Here is an 18,914-nt window from a genome sequence, read left to right on the forward strand (position 1 = left end):
ACCCTCACAAATCCTGGCTCGGGCGGAAACGGGGGGGAGGAACGCATCCTAGCGGAAGTTGGCCATTTCTGGGCACGCTTTTTTGCTCTTTTTTCGCCTGCTTGCTTTTTTAAAGCGCTGTGGCTTTACGCGAAAATAAACAAAAGACCGCGTCGCCAAAGACAATACAGGTTGCCCTTGCCTTAAACCGAAAAAAAATGTAGAGAGTGAAGGCTTAAAAAAGGAGCAAAGCAGCAAAATAGGGAAAGTCGGTACAGAAAAAAAACGTATATACATTTGCCCTCAAAGTTGCAAAACGCAATAATAAATATTTGCGGCAATATTGGTCACCCAGTTGTTGAAAAAGGCTTGTAGGAAAAAGACCGAGAAAGCCTTCGTACAGAGGACACCCTTTAATAAATTGAACTAGGAATGGTTAAGTAAAATGTTTTATTGAAAAAACAGGGACCGATTTCTCAATGTTTCGTTAAGGTTCTAGGTCTTCTAAAAATAGGTAAACTTTTGCTCGTAAGTTTCATTTTTACGATCGTCTCATTAACCAGAACCTAAAATAGTATTGAGAACCTAAATGTTTCGAATCGTCAATTTACTTGAAAATCGTCCGTAAGTTAAACAGGCAGAAAGACTAATCTTTGCATTAAATGTATATAATTTGCATAATAAATCCTTATAATGGGTGGTAAAACATTTAAGTAGGTATAAATAATTCGTTTTATTGTCCTTTTTGATTATGTTCGTCTGTTCTTTTTTTAGTAATACATTTTTTTCTGCAGCCTGGTTTTGCTTAAACGAATTTTAGAGTTTGTTAGGTTTTTTCGTATATTTTTTTCGTGCATTGCCTGCGGCATTCGTGGCGCGCATAATTGTGGCCAGGCGCCGGGCCACGCCCCCTTCCGCCCCCACTTGGTGGCTTGGCCATACTTCATTCCCGTTCAAAAGCCTGCAACAACAATGCCAAAATTGGCAACAGCCAGCCAAACAAGCTGCCCGCAGGCCAACAGCCACGACCAACAATGTTAAGCTGCAAAACAAAGGCCAAAGCCAAAGTTGGCGCGGCCAGAAGGCGGCTGAGCTGGGTTATGGAAGGTGATGGTTATGCCGGGGTTATGGGGCGGTTAAGGCGTGCAGGTGGATCAGGTAGCGCTCCACTCGCATTGTAAATAATTCGATGCCGCTAAACCGCACTAAGCAGCACACACACAGGCTGCGGCTTTCACCGCTCTCTGGCCACCATCATTTTTCACCTGGCCAAAGGAACGCACATTTATTTGCTGGTGACCTTCCTTTCCCTCGGTTTGCGGGCTTAATCGAACAGCTCTAATCTATGGGTGCTCAGCTTCTGGTTGCGTTTTTTGTTTAGTTTTCAATTTGATGCTTTGGCTTTGGTCATGGGATTGGAAGTGAAAGTTTGGGAAAAAGCGTCAGGCTTCCAAAAAAAAAAAAATCCATAAAATTTAAATGCAAATTTATGGACGTGTGTGTCCTGGGATGGGAAAAAAGGAGCAGAATCGCTGTCGTGTGAAGGACCCCAAGCATGTGAATAATGGCCATTGGCAATGTACCTTGAAGGCTGCTTTGTTAATTAGAAAGTTTCACTCTCTGTCTGCAGATGACTTACACATTTTCCCTTTGCTCTTCAGGTTCTGCTGTCCAGCTGGAAAACACCGAGTTGTCGAACGGAATCGTCCAGGATGACCCGGAGATAATCGCCCAGCAAAACGATAAAGTCGATATACTTTTGCATTGTATTAAATCATCGACTCGAGATGCCGCCTGGATTTATGGACAAGTGCTGTGCCAAATTATTCGTGATTTAGTGCCACCGAATGAAATATTGACGAAGGTCATAAAGGAGTTTCTGGCCATAAATCAACCGCACGGCGATGTTATTGCCATGATTGTATATCAGGTGAGTGGTGTTTGGTTGGCCAAAGATTTAGCAAAAGGTAAAGACGTTGGCCGTTCGTGCGTGGCTGTTTCCCCGGCCTGGTGGGGTTCATTTTACGAGTCCAAGTCCGAGTCCAGAACCAGGACCTCCTGCCTGGAGACCGTAACGGAAGGGGGTCAATGCAGCGCTAATGTTTGCCCTGGCCACAAGTCGAAAGGGTAAAACACTCGCCGCCATCTGTGACCAAACATGTGTGCGTCTGTGGAATTTTTGGCAGCTTGAAAATTAATGGAATTCATGGCTACAGCTTGGCCCCCGTCCAGGTGCGAGTTGGGACTCACATGTGTATGTGGGTCAATGCGAGGAGAAGGCCACCACTGTGGTGCCATAAAATTTTTTCATTAGGTTCAAGGTTAGCCAGTCCAGTCGGTGGGTGCGTGTGCATGGAAATTAATAAAAACAAGCTCGGCACTCACCGGGGGAGTGAACCTGGGGGATCCTGGGTAGCTTGGGATCCCGGAGCGGCACAATTTGCACTGTCATTTGCAGGGTCGGGATTCCCAGGCTGTGGAATTTCATTAGCCAACTTTCTGCCACAAAGTATGCTGCAGACTTTACCCCCAGCCCCACCAGAAAAGGCACCTTTCGAGCAGCACAATAAAATTTAATTTCCGTATTGTCGGCTTGGCTTGGCCTGGCTTTTATTTAACCATTTCGCTGTTCAGCTCTTAACCCGCTCTCCAATCTTCTTCCCCCTGGCAGGTCTTTCGGTCCGCCATCGACTCGTCGTACCTGCAGATGCTCCAGGACTGGCTGATCTGCACCCTGCCAACGTTCTTGGCCCAGCCGGAGCAGCAGGGTGTCTGGGGTCTCAGCGTCATCTTTTTATCCGCCTCCATAAATCTGCATTTGATTAAACTATTTCCGCTGGTGCTCGGCATCGGGGCATCCAGCTCGGTGGCACCAGCGGCAACGACGGGGGCAACGGGGGCAACAGCACCGGCGATGGCCCGAAAATTGGGTCAACACGAAATTGCATTGTTCGTGACAGCTGCACAAGATTTCCATGCGAAATTGAGTGGCGAGCAGCGGCAGCGTTTCCGCGAGGCCTTCAGCAGCTTCGAGCGGAATCAAGTCTACGGCCGGATGTTGCAGCGTCTCTGAAGCGATTCGATATGACATGATATGGATAAGATACCTCCAACTATTTGTCCTTCGTTTAATTCCAATCGCCGTTAAGGAGAAAAATATATTCAGATTGGGCAGCGGCTAAACTTGCCCCAAAGACAAGCGCAAGCGTGAATAACTAATTGCCCCGAGCTGCAGAGAAAGTTTAAACGGATGTCCCTCTTCTACTACTTCTTCTTCGTCTTCATTTTCATCGCAACTCGCTGGCCCCAGCGAATGGAAAGTTTTTTAATAGTTGGCGAATACAAAATTAATTTATGCTTTACATTATGTGTAACTAATATTTAAATTATTGCAAACGAATGTTCGCCCCGCACTTCCTAATCTGGTAGAAAGTTTAACGAGGCCAGCAAGGCGAGCAAAGGACCCGCAATTAATTCCTGCGGCTTTCCTTTCGACAAGTACCCAGGACCTAGGACCCAGGACACGGAAATTATGTTCTTGTCAGTTTTCAGTTTTTCGGCAAAAGTTTATCATTTATTTATTATGACGCGCTTGCTGGGCAAGAAATAGAACTATAACTTTAACCTAAACCAATTGCTGGCTAATTCCTAATCAAAATTACTTGAAAATTCCATTATGCAAGGACCTACACCCCTCCATTGTAATCAAAATTATAACCATATTGTTTAATGAAATAAATTGTACCATTAAAACGAGTTCAGAAGTGTGTCGTGAATGGGGGATGTTTGATTTTTAAAATGCATAAAAGCTGAGCCAAGTACTTTGCCAACTAACCGAAAAATTCGTTTTTGGATTACTGAACTATATGCAAATCGGTTCGAACTTTTGCGCTTTTACCTGCTTTGCTGGCACATGTAACTTGGCTTGCGAGCGTTTTCTTCGTTTTGCCGTCTTAACAACAAAGCGCATTAAAGTTGACAAAATGTTTCTTCCTCAAACTATCGGCGAAGTGCTGGACTGGAAAAAAAGTTTAACTAACCGGGGTTTACGTAAAGACGAGATGCCCTGGAAAAAATCGAATATTCTCTTAAATTTCTTCTTTGTTTTAACAAAAAGTTGGTAATGAGCTTAAGGCTATTTTTAAAAGATATTACATATAGGTTGTCAATAAACTCATAAAGCTGATTAGATCATCTGCGAAAACAAAACTTTTAATGTTGATTAATTTATACTAAGGTTATCAAAAAAGCTTGAGAACATATTTTAATTAATTTTTATAAAACCTACTATATGAGTTTTAGTTTATATAAGCTATAAGGATAAATAGAAACCAAATTTTTTCTGCAAAAACCTAAATTTTGTATGATAGTTTTCTTTATCTTGAAGTTTTTGCTCATCATAAATTGTTTCCAGGGTCTTATTATCTCATAGATAAGGTATCCATAGGATATAGAAATCCGTTCAGTGCGTTACCGTTTTGCCGCCTGCGTGTGTTTGTGTACCGAAATTGACAGATAAACTTTCGTTTCGAGTGTGTGTGCGTGCGTGCGACAGGGACGGAAGATGGCTTTTGTGTGCATGCAAAGCTTGCCGGAAATTTGCCAGTTCAACGCGAAACGACAAAAAGCCGGTGGAAAAAAATGAAAAAAAAAAGAAATGAGAATGAGAAAGGAGAAAGGAAGTTGCAGCACACACCGAAATGAACTGCAAAGCTGTTCAAAGTTGTTTTTCTGTTTTGGCGCGACCGCATTATGCAATCGAGCAAAAGGGTGGGTGTGTACCTCCCACTCCCCCCCCCCCCCCCCCCACTAGTGCCGTCCCGCTCTGGCACACACACACACTCAGTGTGTGAAGACAATGTGGCTATTGTCGCCATTATGCCGCACGCCAAGAGGCAATTTGGCCAATGCCTTGGCCATAAACTGCAACATTTGGGCTATCAGCATTTGGTTACGCTTCATTTGGCCAAAGAGCCTTAGAGCGACCCCCTTTCCCTGCGCCCCTGCGGATTAGCAGCATGTGAGTGACCGCAAAGCAGGTGGGCAGGTTGAGTAGCCGACCCGTGGGCCGCCATGACCTATGCTCCGAAGTCGAGCGAGGCAAATGCCCAAAAGCAGACTACGTGGACGGTGTGCCAATGCCAGGCGTTCCTCTTGCTCTCTGCCGCTGTTAGCCCGGAACTCACCACTTTTCGGAGTGATTCTCTTTGCCAGGACAGGCCTACTTTCTCTTAAGTAGAGTACTCTCTCTCTCTCTCTCTCTCGTTTTCTCTTGGCCTTGTGACTAGGTCAGTAGTGTAACAGTCCCGTTTCCATTTTGTTCCATTTCCACACGCCCACGTAACGGTAAACTGCTTGGCATGCAGGATAATACTCCGTTGGCTTTAAGCAGGGAGCAGGGGGAGAGAGAGAGAGAGTGGCTGGCTGCGACAACTGTTACACTCACAGTTATGATTATTGTTATTATGATAATGTCAGCAGCATAAGCAGTCGTTGTTCTTGTTGTTTCTGTTGTTGTTGCCTTTCTATTCGGCTTTGCCGTTATTGTTTGGCCATTTGCTCGGTGGCGAAATGACTTATCCTTCGGGCCAACGGGTATCCCAAGGATACACTATAAAAAAGATCCATAAAGAGATGGGATTGGATTAAAAAACAGTCAAAAATCTTCAACAAAACGAACGATACAAATTGAGCAATATTAATTACATACATATTTCGCAATACTTGACTGGTTACAACTATTCCGTAAAAAAAAACATAATTGGACTAGGATTAAACTTAGATAGTTTTGGTTAGGAAATATAATGTGTGTAAGGAATCAAGTAGGATGTTAAAAAAATGTTAAGTTCCTAATCCTTGCCCAATAAAACTTTAATTTTCTCCACCTTTTCTTAAGTAAGTGTACAAAAATTGTGTTTTTAATATAATCTTATAAATATACATATCTTGAATTTATATTTCATTTAATAATTTTAATTGAACTTATTATTTCTCTTATTTATATATGCTTTATAATTAGGGTCAAGCCCTTCTATATTTCTAGGATAAATACCTATTAACTATTTACAGAAAGGCTTCAAAGGTTCTATTATTTTCTGGGAATTGGAACTACCGATTATCTAAACTTATGTTATGTTATGATGTTATTTTCCTAAGTGCAAGAAAAGAAAGGCAAACAAAAGTTTGGCCAGCGAAGCGTTTACTTTTATGGCGCCAATACTTAGTTGCCTGGCTTTATTTTGCCGACTTCCTGGGGGCTCTCCTCCAAAGTACCAGCTCCCAGCTCTCGAATCGATCCATTGATTTTCCCGCCTCATTTGCAAAGACGCCACCTGCACCTGGGCCCCCACTCCTCGTCCTCGGGGCTCATTTGAAATTTTGATTACATTGGCAACGCGCCGAAGAGGAACCTGTCAGCGACTGATACGCATTAATTACGTTGCCCTTACCTTTACCTGGTGTAAAAAGCAACGCCTCCGCGCTAGACGGAGCCGCTTATTAAAATTGAATAAATTATGCAAAGGTGCGAGGGGCCCGCCAGTGCGGAAAACCGGAGCCAATACTCCTACGCCTGCCGCCTGTAAGTACCATACATATAGGTATATGTACCCCTGGCTCCGCAGAATGGACACCGCATAATTAATTCCGGTCAGTCGCCAGCGGAGAGCGAAATGCAATCAGCATCTTAAGCTGCCAAAGTCAGGACCTCGCTGACCTCACAGGACCTCCAGCAGGAGTACCACTCACGTCATTTAGTGACGATAGCCAGGGCCGCTCGCGGGTTTTTATCAGGCGTTGAGGTTGGGTGAAACCGCTCCATTCATCACTGGTGTACCAAAAAAAAGGGATCCCTAAGGTGGAAATCAAAATAAGGTAAAAAAAACGTATCATGACCAAAAAACAGTGTTGTAAACAGCTCACATGCCACAAGCTACCGGTTTTTATCACATTTTGCAAAATTTAAAGTTTTAATTGCCATTTTTTTGGGAAAATGGAAAAGAAAAAAAGATTTACAGATTAAATGCCAATCGATTCGAAATTTTATTACAAGTTACGTTATACTTGTAACTTGTTCTACAGTTATGAAAAAATATCTTCTTTTTTTATAGTCAGTAAGGATCAGTAAGTTCTTATATTTTTAAAAAGAGAGAACACTTAAATTGTTCTTCAGTTATGAAAAAAATCATATGAAAATTCTTCGACTTTTTTCAGTGAATCAGCAGCAAATATTTATATTTCCAAAACGAGATAACAGGGTAAAAATAAACATTTTCAGGTTTGAATGCCAGTCGTTTGGGGATTTTATTGCGAGTTGAACAAGGTATATCATTCCGAATTGTGACAGTTATTATTATGGCATTTAGTTGGTTAAAACTGGGATCAATTTGCTTTAAAAATATTTTACTTACTTTAAGATGTATTCAAAAGCCGCAACACCAAGAACTTAAAAGTGAAAATCTTCTGTAGGTAAGTGAAGCCCAAGAATAAATATGATTGTTGTGCAAATGAATGCGAGTGATTGCACAAATGCACAAAGCCAGCCAGCCATATCCCTTGTAGATGGCATCGCGAAATTCGACAAGTATTTCGATTTCATGTTTCACGCCCCACTAAATGCCCATTTAAATGCCGGCAGCCGAATTTGCTTACATTTATATGTTACTTGTGCCAATAGTTTGGCCATTTGCCTCATGAGCCGCCGGCTGACAACTGACTGTTTTGTTAACTCCATTCAGAACAAGTCAAATACGCATTGGGGGTGTTGTTCCTGTGTTCGTTAATTCTTTAATGGTTTACACAAATAACAAACTGCGGTAACATGGTCAACAATATGGCCTACACCAAAGGGAGCTTGTAACACATTATGTTCCGATAAGCTTTATCTTTATAACAGCTATTATAATAATACTCTTTAAAAAGTGCGTAAACAGTGATAATATTATATCAAGGGATTTAAATATATCACCCTTTACAATCAGCATTTTATAAACTTAAGTCCTATATTTATTTTATTATTTTATAGGTGCTGAAAAAGACTTTATAAAGTGCTAGCCCTATATTATATAATATTAATAGACAATCATGTAATGCTAGGTTATAGGTCTACGTTTTATATACAAGTTACTTATATATATTTAAATCTAGCCATTCGAAGAGCATCACTTTATAGCAGTGATAGCTAGCAGTCCTTTCGGTCCTTTGGTCCTGTGGTTCCCTGTAAAGGACATGCGTCCTGCGCTCGGAGATTCACTCGTGATGAAGGCAATTCCAAATGGTCTGCCTGTGGGTTAATCATATGTGCCCACCTTCCTTTAGGAAATTATCCCTAGAGTCCTGTGGTGGAGGTCCTGGCACAGGACGTCTTCCGCGGCGGTGGCAAATCAGTTGTGTAGTTCTGATATCGAGACGAGCAGTTAATGGCCTGCGGGAACAAAAGGCGAGAGACTGAGAAAAATGATGGAAAATTGTCCAAATTTAATGCGAAAATAAAAATACATTAAGTACTGATGGCCCAGTGAAGGCCATTCACTGTTTTGGCCAAAATATTTGATTAATGATCAGTTTTGATGCAGAGTCACCCCTAAAAAGGGGGGAGTGGCAATTGGGGCAATGGGGCGAAGGCTATTCCCTTGTCAAGGCCTCTGGCTGCGATTGTTGCCGTCGCTTTGCATTTGAATGATTAGATTTGATTCAATATTCAATTATTAAAGTGGTTTGAGGTGTTGAAATGCCGGCAGACAGGCAGTTGCCAGGCAACCAAGCTGGGAACTGGGAACTGGGAACTGGGACCTTCCACTGGAATCCCATCCCGATTGAGAGGAGTGAGAGGAGTTTGCATATAAATGATTTATGAATTTGCGCTTTGATTGAACTGCCTGAAATTGTTGATTAGTGCCTCGTCACAGGAGCAACAACAACAACAGAGCAGCCGGGAAAGCCGGGAAAGCTCTGGGGAAATGAATTACGGCCTTTGAACCGCCGGCAGTTACGGTCTTTGGCTTCCTAGGTGCGCTGTGCATTTCGCATTGTCTGTGCCTCCTGCTCATTATTCGATTACGGCAAATGGACAACAGCGAAAAGCTTTTAAAGCAGGTATTTAACTACAAATTTTGCCACGTATTTACTCATAACACAAATGCAAATACAGGAGGTTTTACTAAAAAAAGTGGCTGTATAAAAAAAATTGTGGTTTTTATCATCTATAATTTGTCCGGTAGTCTTGAAAAAACATGCATAAATATAGCAAATAAATAATACATTTTCGAAGTAATATGTTATTTGTTTACGTTTACATTTAATCCAAATATGTACTGAAAAAGGAAATGAACAAACATTTTAATAGAGAGTTCAACAAAGAATGAAGCCACAAGCTTTTAAAGGGTAATAACTTCGGTTTACATTTGTAACCGTTTAAAAATACATTTATTTGTATTTGTTAAATAAAGTATTTTTTAAGTAACATAAAATAAATTTCTACAGATTGTTCATTTTCAACTTATAAGAAAGTGATTACAAAAATGTAAAGGAATAGAAAAGCACTCAACAATTGTTATAAGTAGAAAAGTGGAATTGTAAAAATAAATATCTGCTAATCAAATACAAATCTTCGGATAGTATAGTATACTAAAAGAAAAAACAATAGAAAATAGATTAATTAAAACAAAGAATTTCTTGTTAAACTCTTATCTTATAGAAAAATATTTAGATTAAATTTGAAATTTGTGGATTTAGTAGGTTTCTTTGCAAGCAAATAGCTTAAAGAGTGTGGTAGTACTCGAATTATAAATTTGTAGTGTTTATAAGGATATCCAAATAAAGAAAAAATATTTAAATAAATATACGCTCCTCCTTACAGTTATGTTTAATAGGTAGTTTTCTCAGAACTCACATCCTGGTGCGTCGTGGTCCACCTGTCAAGCCTCTTGGACTGCAGGCTCTTTTGGGTTAAATGATTTGGAAAGGCGTGAAAATGGAAAAACAATGGAGAGACCAATTCGGCTCATGAATAAATACTTGTCCAATAGAAGGGCCCGTCACATGGCCAATTAATCAGATTGACATATGCCCGACCTCGTGGTATGCCTATCCGTTTCCGGGAATTAACAAAAAAAGGCATTCCGAACACGTTCGCGGAGCAAAACAATAGCAAAAAACATTAACAATACAAACAACGGCTGAGCAATTTAATTAACCTAATTAATCTAATTTAATGACTTGACAAACACATCAATTAGCGAACGGCAAACCAAGACAGCATCAGCATCTCCAGTCCAGGAGCACAATTTATATGCAAAGTGCCGAAAGCTTTGGCGGGAAAACACGAAGGACTCACGCACCGCAGCGGGAAAACAAATTAAAATATTAAAATTAAGCCACAAAATGATTGAAAGGAAATGTTTCGTTGTACGCTGAAAGTAAGGCTAGCCGATCGATGAGTACCGCTGTTTTTCTTGAGCCTTCAGTTTGTGTCTGTTTGTCCCTAAAGTAATTAAAAGTAAGTAAATGGAAAATCCCACCCCCCCTCGAGGGGCGGTGGGCGTGGCTGGCCAGTGATTTGCCACCCATCAACGTTTTTTGTATTTATGCAAATGGCCGCTGACCAAAAGAATTAATGCGTCCCGAAAGTGAGTTGAATTGGAATGAGCCTCGAGTCCCAGGCTCCAAAAACTGCGGGCAGCCTGTCAGCCGTCTGTTTTTCGGGTTTTTTCTTGTGGGCGGAACATCAGCGGATGTCAATGAATTTACAGGGGGGGTAGAAAGCTATAAAAAGACCGAGCTGAAAAGAATGTAAAGCCTGTAATTTCCCATTGTCTCAATGCGTTGCTAATTTGGGCATATCTTTAAATAGACGAACCACACCGAACGCAATCATTTGTACTTTAAAGCTCAATTACTGTGCAATTTCATGGAAAATAGTGGAATGCATGCGAATGGTATGCCTCGTAAACTACTTCGATGCACTTCATTAAATTGACAAGACAAAAGATTTCCACACACACACACATCCATCCAATAATGGAAAATATTTCTTCCATATTACCAGGGGAAAGAGTGCTCTTTTGTGTTAATGCCCAGCAGCTGCGAAACGTCGGGTTGTTTTGCCCTGTTTTGCCGGCATTATAAATAGAGAAATGAAGATGGACGGTCGGTCCATGATGATGATCCCATTTGACGGGCCAGCTCGGCTGCCTAGGCTGAAATTATTCGGTAAATTCTACATATTTATATCGTAAATACAAATTTTGATGCTTCGTCCCACGCGGCGTATGCGCGTTTTTCGCACTTAACTCATTGAAACCGTTGCCCATCGAAATTTTAATGGGGAAACACGCGCAGAATGCTCTTGAGATGTATTCTTTTCTTGTTTTCTTCTGGCCCATTATTATCGTAAATTATTTAATTGCATTTTGGGTTTTTGATTTTTAATTTGAAATCAAAACATTGGCTCATTTAAATTCTCATTAGGAATGGAAATGGAAATGCGGTTAAGCGAATATGAATGGCAATTACATATGGGGCAATGGTTTTTCTTGTTTGTCAGTCAATAAATCAATATGATGGCTCACTCAAAAATTATGACAAATAAAAGTTGGATTCAAATGAAATGCAAGCGAAAACAATGCTCGAAAAATAAGTATATCAACCATCATTCGAATCATCGATATATTGACCCAGCACTCGAATGTCGCCCATCGGAGGACCCTCCATCCGAACACTTGACCGCACCCACTCACCTTGTAGAAGGCCTTCCGGAAATTCTCGGAGAGGAAGGCGTAGAGCAGCGGGTTGATGCAGGAGCTGCTGTAGGCCAGGGTCTGAGCGGTGACCTGGATGATGAGTTTGGTCAGCGTGTTTGTCTCGATGACTCCCAGTGACTTGAAAAGTAGGAGGAGCTGTGGAAATAATCGTATAATGTTTGGGAACATTTCATATTTATGTTTAATTCTGAGTAAAAAAGAAACTAATGTATAAGGGAATGGTATAAACTTAAGATTAACGTTGTAAAGCTCCAATATTAAATATGTGTTCACATGCGCTTTGTATGATTACTACACATAATATAAATGCACAAAAAAGTATTCTAGGTAAACATTCTATTCTGAGCGATATTTGGTTTAATATAAACGAATTTCCCAACTTTAAAAAGAAACAATTAAAGATTTTATGATAAATCATTGTATATAATCAGCAAAATGTATTTAAACAATTTTGGAAAAATAATTGTTGGGAGGAAAAAAACATGGTGTCTTGTAACATGTTTTTAAAGCCTAAGATCGGTTAACTTAAATACAGAACTGCTTAATGAGAAATGCATTTTTAACAGGGAAAGTCTAAAAAGTCTTTTAAATAGTTGGATTTTTTTTACAAAAATCATTAAGGTTTATTATGATGCACTCTGTTGATTAAGCTTTTATTACTTAGGTTAAAAAATAAGAGTTATTAAAAGACTTTTGTATAGTTCTTAACAGTTTCAGTTAGTTCATATGAACATTGTTTATATAAAAAAGTTTCTTTATAATAAATTTAAGGATCTATATATAAAATGTATAATTTCTCTGTTATTAGTATGTACGATCTTCATTATGATCATATAGGGGTCTTTGGACTCACCTGGACGGGCAGCCAAAGCGAGGCGAAGGCGATGACCACCACGACGACGAGGCGGGTGACCCGCTTGCGACCCCGCTGCGACTCCTTGGACATCCGGACACCGGTTCCCTGGTGCCACAGCCGCATGATCATCCGCATGTACAGCCCGCTGATGATCATCAGGGGCAGCAGGTAGGAGCTGATGAAGAAGGTGACCTGGTAGGTCCTCGGACCCAAGAAGTCGTTCGTCGCGAACGTGCACATGCCGTAGGTGATGTTCTTCTTGGCATCGGTGTCCACCTGCGAAAATCGATGATAGAGAGGATTGAATGGATTGAAACTGGTGTGGGAATCGAATATTGCGCATACGTCATGTTGCCAGTGACAGTTGCATGGCAGCCAAGCAACGTCAGGCGGCCAACAGCCAGACATCGTAAATAAAACTAAACTGTCATACGAATAGTTCGGACGTCGACAACTAACTCGCAATCTCACTTTGTTCCTCTGTCGCTGACATTTGGCTGACAAATTGTTCTGCCGGAGTTTTGGATTTGGATTTGGGATGGGGATGAGGATGGATGTGGGGAGAGGTAGGGGGTACTTTCGGGTTTGGGCTAGACGAGACTGGTGTGCTGACGCTTAGGAGGGTCATAAACTGCCTGGCCTATCGTAAAAATATTTGCAGCCTTTTGTTTACATTTTTGTTTACAATCTCCGCCTCTTCACCGCGCTCTTGCCATCGATTAATGCGTGTGGAAAATCGTATTTAAAAAATCTTTCCCGTTAATGCCCGGGAAAATGCTTACAAAAATGTTTGTTTATTACCCGCCCTTGTTTTGGTTACACTGAACGAGAGATCTGGTTGGTTCACAAATTGAGTTGGCAATTCGAAAATTGGAATCTGTGCAGCGTCAAGTGGCCAAGGTCACTGAAGTAGACCCTCCGCTGATTAATGGGTTAATTTGCTTCGCTCGTTTTCCACCACACAAAGGCCAGAAAACCCAAAGACTTAATAGACTTGACAAGCCATTAATGCCTATCCCTCGTTTCGATTCGTTTCGAGAGAAAACCCAATCAAACAGCTGTCAATCAATGCCATGACCTGGAATTTGGAAATCGCATATCTCGTTACGCATTCGGACATATGTGTGCCTTTATGATTATTAGTTATCGATTTCTAATAAAAAGATAATGGCACACGCTCACAGAGAGCCCTCATATAGGGTACATATGCAATTTGGCCGGGCCCAGTGTAATATGGAAATAATTAATAGCAAACTGTTAATTAACATGTTGATCAAACATGACTTAATTATGCCTTTTTATCGCCTGTTTCTTTGTATTTGCACACGCACGGCCAGATAACAAAGCAAAGCACACATATGAGCATTCAATTTGGCCTGTATTTTTCCAGCTTAATCCTTAGACAAAGCAAAGCAAACACATAAACAAACAATAATGCGACCCATTGGAACCCTGTGACCCCTCCTCTCGCATTTTCCCCAACGTAAACAAGGCTAACAAAACCGAATGGGAGAAAAAAAATATATAACGAAGCGTGAAATTCCATTTAATAAAATATTAGGTTACAATAACAACAGCTAGAGCAACAGTGGGCCATCGCCATCTCACAGATAAAATATCTCATCGATGGGATGATTCGTTTAATTAACCGCGACTCTTTTGCTTTTGGCAAAGGAAAAGAGAAAAGTTCATGGCACACATAAAAAGTTGGTCATGTGCGATGTGGCATTCGCTTTATTGGCGGAGGGAAATCTGTGGGAAAAAGCCCCGGGAAAATCTATGACGTCAACAGGAAAATAACCCTTTTTACCGGCGTAATTGTAGTTGATATGTGTAACGGATAAATAAGATATTTAAGGTAACACTAAACGTTTCATTAATATTTTTTAGTTTCTAAGCTAAAATATGCCAACTATCTCCTAACTAAAGATTTTTTTGAATTTCTTAGTTTATAAATTAGGTTTCCAATTTATTTTTGATATTTTTAGCATTTAGCTAATTAAACAGTAAATTAAACAAACAAAACTTTACATTTTGTAACGGGTTCCAATGTGTTATAGAAAAACCATACAACACTCTTGCACTGAGCATTTACTTATCGTCAAAAGTATACCTCCTAGCCTTTAGATTAGGTCCACCAATTAAAAATCCCCTACATATTTGATATCGCCCGCTGATTTTATACAAACAATGCATATCTCTGCCGATTATTCCGCAATTAAATTGTTTCTCGCACTTTTCGCATCGATCATAAAAGCTTAAAGTCCAAAGGAGCTCTCCAAGGTCGCCACCCGCGAGCACATTTATCATACGCAGTGTGCGCCCGAAGTTCGCAAGTGCAAAGTTTCCATAATGACCACTTGTTACGACTTACGACTGGTCATGATTTACGTGCTTTTGCATCAACAGTTGAAATTGAAATGGAAATTGTGCATGGAGCAAAGAGAGGGGAAAATTAGGGGTGCGGATAAAGATACCGCCAGTTGGCAAGTGTTTCTCGCTGGCTATCTGGTCTATAATTAAAAATTTATGAATTCAAAATAGCAAATAGCAAATAGCAAATTAGTAACAAAAACAAATCGTGGACGGCCGCCGCCGCGCATCTAGCAAAATTTTTTAATATAAACACAAAGCACTGAAAACAAGATAAAAAGGGGAAACTTTATTAGGGGGCATATAGTAAAAGCAAATGATTTGTATCAGGCAGGATCAGTCGATCGGGTTGGGGTATTTGGGGTCTTGGATCTTCACCTTCTGTATTACGATCCATTTATATCTATATCTATCTAAAACGAAGAAGCAGCGCGGCATTGACGTGCAGCGAGAGGAATCTAACGAGGTGACGATGATGGAAAGCAATAAATTTGCCTGGTCCATGTTCTTCGCAGCAGATTAAGGCACAGCAGGCCTCCCAACCTCCCACAGCACCTAGTAAAACCACTCCCACTTACCACCACATCGTGTGTGAAGAATACTGGCATCGAGATGACCAGCACTACGATCCACAGAGTCACGATGGCAATCAGGGTGATGTTCTCCGTCCTCATCATGCGCGATCGAATGGGATGGACCACGGCCAGGAATCGATCGATGGACATTAGAACTAGCGTATAGATGGAGGCGAAAGCCGTCACCACAATCAAATACTGCACACTGCGGCACCAAAACCTTCCATATGGCCAGTAGTACACCATATAATCGGTGGCCGTGAAGGGAATGCAGAGGATTACGAACATCAGATCAGCGGCAGCTAGGTTCACAATCATCAGGTTGGTGGTGGATCGCATGTTCTTGTTGAAGACCACGACCAGGATGACCAGCAGGTTCCCAAAGAATCCCGTGATGGCAATGGCCCCGAAGAAGAATACCACTATCCAGGGCAAAGTGCCGCTGATGGCCAGCCACTCTTCATCGGTGAAGAAGGAGGTAAGATTTTCATCGTTTCTCGAAGCATTTAGGCTGATTTTCCCCAGCAATGTAGAGTTCTCCATGGTTTCCATTTTTGTTTCTTATTATTTTGATCACTTTATTGGTAATTTCACTGATTGTCAAGGGACATTTTCAATTTTCCAACAATTTGGGGATATTATTTTTTTCCGTTCACAGTTCATCGAACTCAAATAACAAATTTCCAATTAGGAGATTTGCACAAAGGCAGCCGCCACAAAAATTCAATTATCATGAGCAATACGAGGGCGCTTGAGAAACCTTTGAGAGCCCGTAATGCATACGCCGTGTGGAACCGAACCGAACCAAAACGAACCGGAATTGTTCACAACGTGGCCGGGTGGCAAAAGCAATTTGGTCCTTTGGCCCGATAACGGTAATTGTAGTAGGGTAGCTGGGTAGCCAGGCAGGTAAGAGGTAAGACAACAATAAAAGGACAGCAGGAGGAGAGTTCAAAGGTCCGAAGGACACGTCCAAATCGGCGCCGACGCAGCCAAACTGTGCCGTGTCACACCCCGACGACAAGGAGCATGCCAGGATATCCCATCCTCGAGGACCACGTCGCTGCACCTACACCATAAATTCAATATGATGTCTTTCTTTTCGCTCCTCCGTTCACTTCGTTTCTGGTTCTGTTTACGTTTCTGGGTTTATTGTTTTGTTTGGTCTCTTTTTTTTTATTGACAAACGGAATGGCATAAATTCTGTGGCTATATAACCGAAAATATAAGCGTTTCCAACGTTTCCTTTTGTTTCACCAGGGAACTCTGTATATATTTTTCTCGATTCCACTCTAGTATTTTTGGCCAATTTGAAAGTCCACACTGCACGCGTTCGTATCCAGCGCCCAACTGATTGCTGGCTGGGCTTGTTGAGGAACACGTCGATGCCTCGGCGGCGGCGGCGGTGGAAAAACGCCGGCAGCGACGCCAGCCATCCCAGCGAGAATAATGGCAACAATAGCAGCAACCAGCGGCGTTGGATTTGTGCGTGTGAGGGGGTCCACCACCTCCTCCAGCCATCACCGCCCCCAATCCTCATCAGCTGACTGGAATGTTTGCTTTTGCTGCTCCAACTGTTGGCCCAGTTGAATGGGCAACCTAAAGCCACAGCAATTGTTGGGGCAATCACTACTTGTTCTGGGTCTGCCTTCGCCTTTGGTCCCGGGTCCGCCCGCTGGTTTCCATTGTCCTGCACAGCTGGATGTCGTCAGCGTCGTCACGCCTCTCGTCCTGCGTCTCGACTGCACAGCTGGCGCTCCAAGCTCTGCCGCGTTTAGTACTTTGCTTAATTTCTCTGATTAACTGCCAGCAGAGGTGGATTAAAAAAAAAACATCAGAAAGGTGGCACGCGCCCATGTTCACGCCCCTCAGTCTTACACAGGAAAAAAATGCTTATCATATGATAATCTTCTTATTATATTTTTTAGCTTTTTGTAAGCGGAATGGAGCTGCTAAGCGATAAAGCCTGCAGGCAAGTCATACAAGTATGAAAACATTTTTGTTAAGTACATATGATTAAATGTTTTTATCTGTTGAGAAAAATAAATAATACTTAAAAAAGTTCTATAATTTTGATTTTGATTAAAATTGATAATATAAAAACAAACAAAATAAAATAATTGAAAGTAATATTAAACGAGAAAATGGCCTTACAAGTTGTGAAAAAATGTGCTCATCATTTGATATCTTTAAATGGTTTTAAACGTTTTGAGTCAGTCTATAATATTTCTGAAAATTGTAGAAACTATTTATATTATTTTATTATATAATAATATATTTTTCTATAGTTTTTTCTTAGCTTTAATATTATACCATCATTGAAATGACTCAGCTAAATATTGAAAAATTAAAAAATAGAAAACCTAAAAATATATTTATAAGAGAACTAACCGAGTTACCCTTATTACTTGCCAATATGTGGTTTTTATCGAGCTGATTTTGATCCGTGTAGGCCAGAGATCAGATCCAGTGGGTTAACACCTTTTGGACGCCGGGGACGGCTTGTCACAACATTATATAACCGCAAGCGGCAGATAGCTGGGCTCGGGGTCTTGGCCTAGGCCGAATCCCGCCTCATTTACATGCTTTTTATTGCCGCTGCCAGCGCAGAGCTCACCTGTCACCTGCAGAAGCCGACTGCGCCGTCGACGTCGGCGTCTGCGTCAGCGGCAGCTGTGGCCCCCATCAAATCTGCGGCGGGCTGCCCTGTCACCCCCCATTTCTGGGTGACGGGGCTGACGGGGCTGATGGGCTGATGTGGGGCCATGGCTCACTGCACCCCTGACGAGGACGTCGGCAACCTGATGAGATTAAATGCGAATTAAGCACCATGAACAACAACAACAACGGCGGTGGCTAAAAAAAATAAACCAAGAAATCGCCACGACGACAATGGCCAGAGCAAACAGTAAAAGGCAAAAGGCGGAATTATGTTTGTTTAATGTGCAGTACTGCGGATTTAATGAAGTCTTTAATTCTTAATGCAGGTTCATTGCCTATTTAAATGGCCAACAATGGCGGTAAATTGCTTGAAATTCGGCTGGAAACCCGGGGTCGCCATCTTGCCCATTCCTTTAACTTCATGGCATACTTTGCGGCTGGCTAACAAAATGGACCGGAAATGCCAAAGAAAATAAATGGAAAGGTCTTAGAAGATAATGCAAAAATGTAATATGATTAATATTAAATGCATCTTAGCAATAATCAACTTATTATTTGATTTTAATTTTTCGTATTTCAACCCATTAGTCTAGAATCATTCTGCCCATCTATCAAAATTTTCCATTGAATTTTTAATAGTTCTATGATTAATCTGAAAGTAATAATTCAGCTTTTACTCTTTAATAATGTAACTAATGGAAATTTATTGAA

At 41.3% G+C, this 18,914-nt stretch overlaps 2 protein-coding genes across 2 annotated transcripts in view; one reads left to right on the top strand and one right to left on the bottom strand.

Annotated features, from left to right (window-relative positions):
• LOC119545808 (huntingtin) overlaps positions 1-3,735 on the top strand; it is a 40,938-nt gene extending 37,203 nt beyond the window's left edge. Inside the window, exons 28-29 of the mRNA XM_037851691.1 lie at positions 1,641-1,909; positions 2,651-3,735. Of these exons, the coding sequence (XP_037707619.1) occupies positions 1,641-1,909; positions 2,651-3,052 (671 nt within the window). The 3' untranslated portion in view covers positions 3,053-3,735. The remainder of the gene's footprint in view (positions 1-1,640; positions 1,910-2,650) is intronic.
• A 4,004-nt stretch (positions 3,736-7,739) lies between these two features.
• Positions 7,740-16,882, bottom strand: LOC119563159 (allatostatin-A receptor). The gene is made up of 4 exons (XM_037876419.1): positions 15,546-16,882; positions 12,592-12,870; positions 11,715-11,873; positions 7,740-8,401 (listed from the first exon to the last, which is right to left on the bottom strand). The coding sequence occupies exons 1-4, from the start codon at positions 16,092-16,094 to the stop codon at positions 8,306-8,308; spliced, it is 1,083 nt and encodes a 360-aa protein (XP_037732347.1). The 5' UTR covers positions 16,095-16,882; the 3' UTR covers positions 7,740-8,305.
• Positions 16,883-18,914: the final 2,032 nt, after the last annotated feature.

This window comes from Drosophila subpulchrella, chromosome 3R (assembly GCF_014743375.2).
Source record: "Drosophila subpulchrella strain 33 F10 #4 breed RU33 chromosome 3R, RU_Dsub_v1.1 Primary Assembly, whole genome shotgun sequence".
Lineage (NCBI taxonomy): Eukaryota > Metazoa > Arthropoda > Insecta > Diptera > Drosophilidae > Drosophila > Drosophila subpulchrella.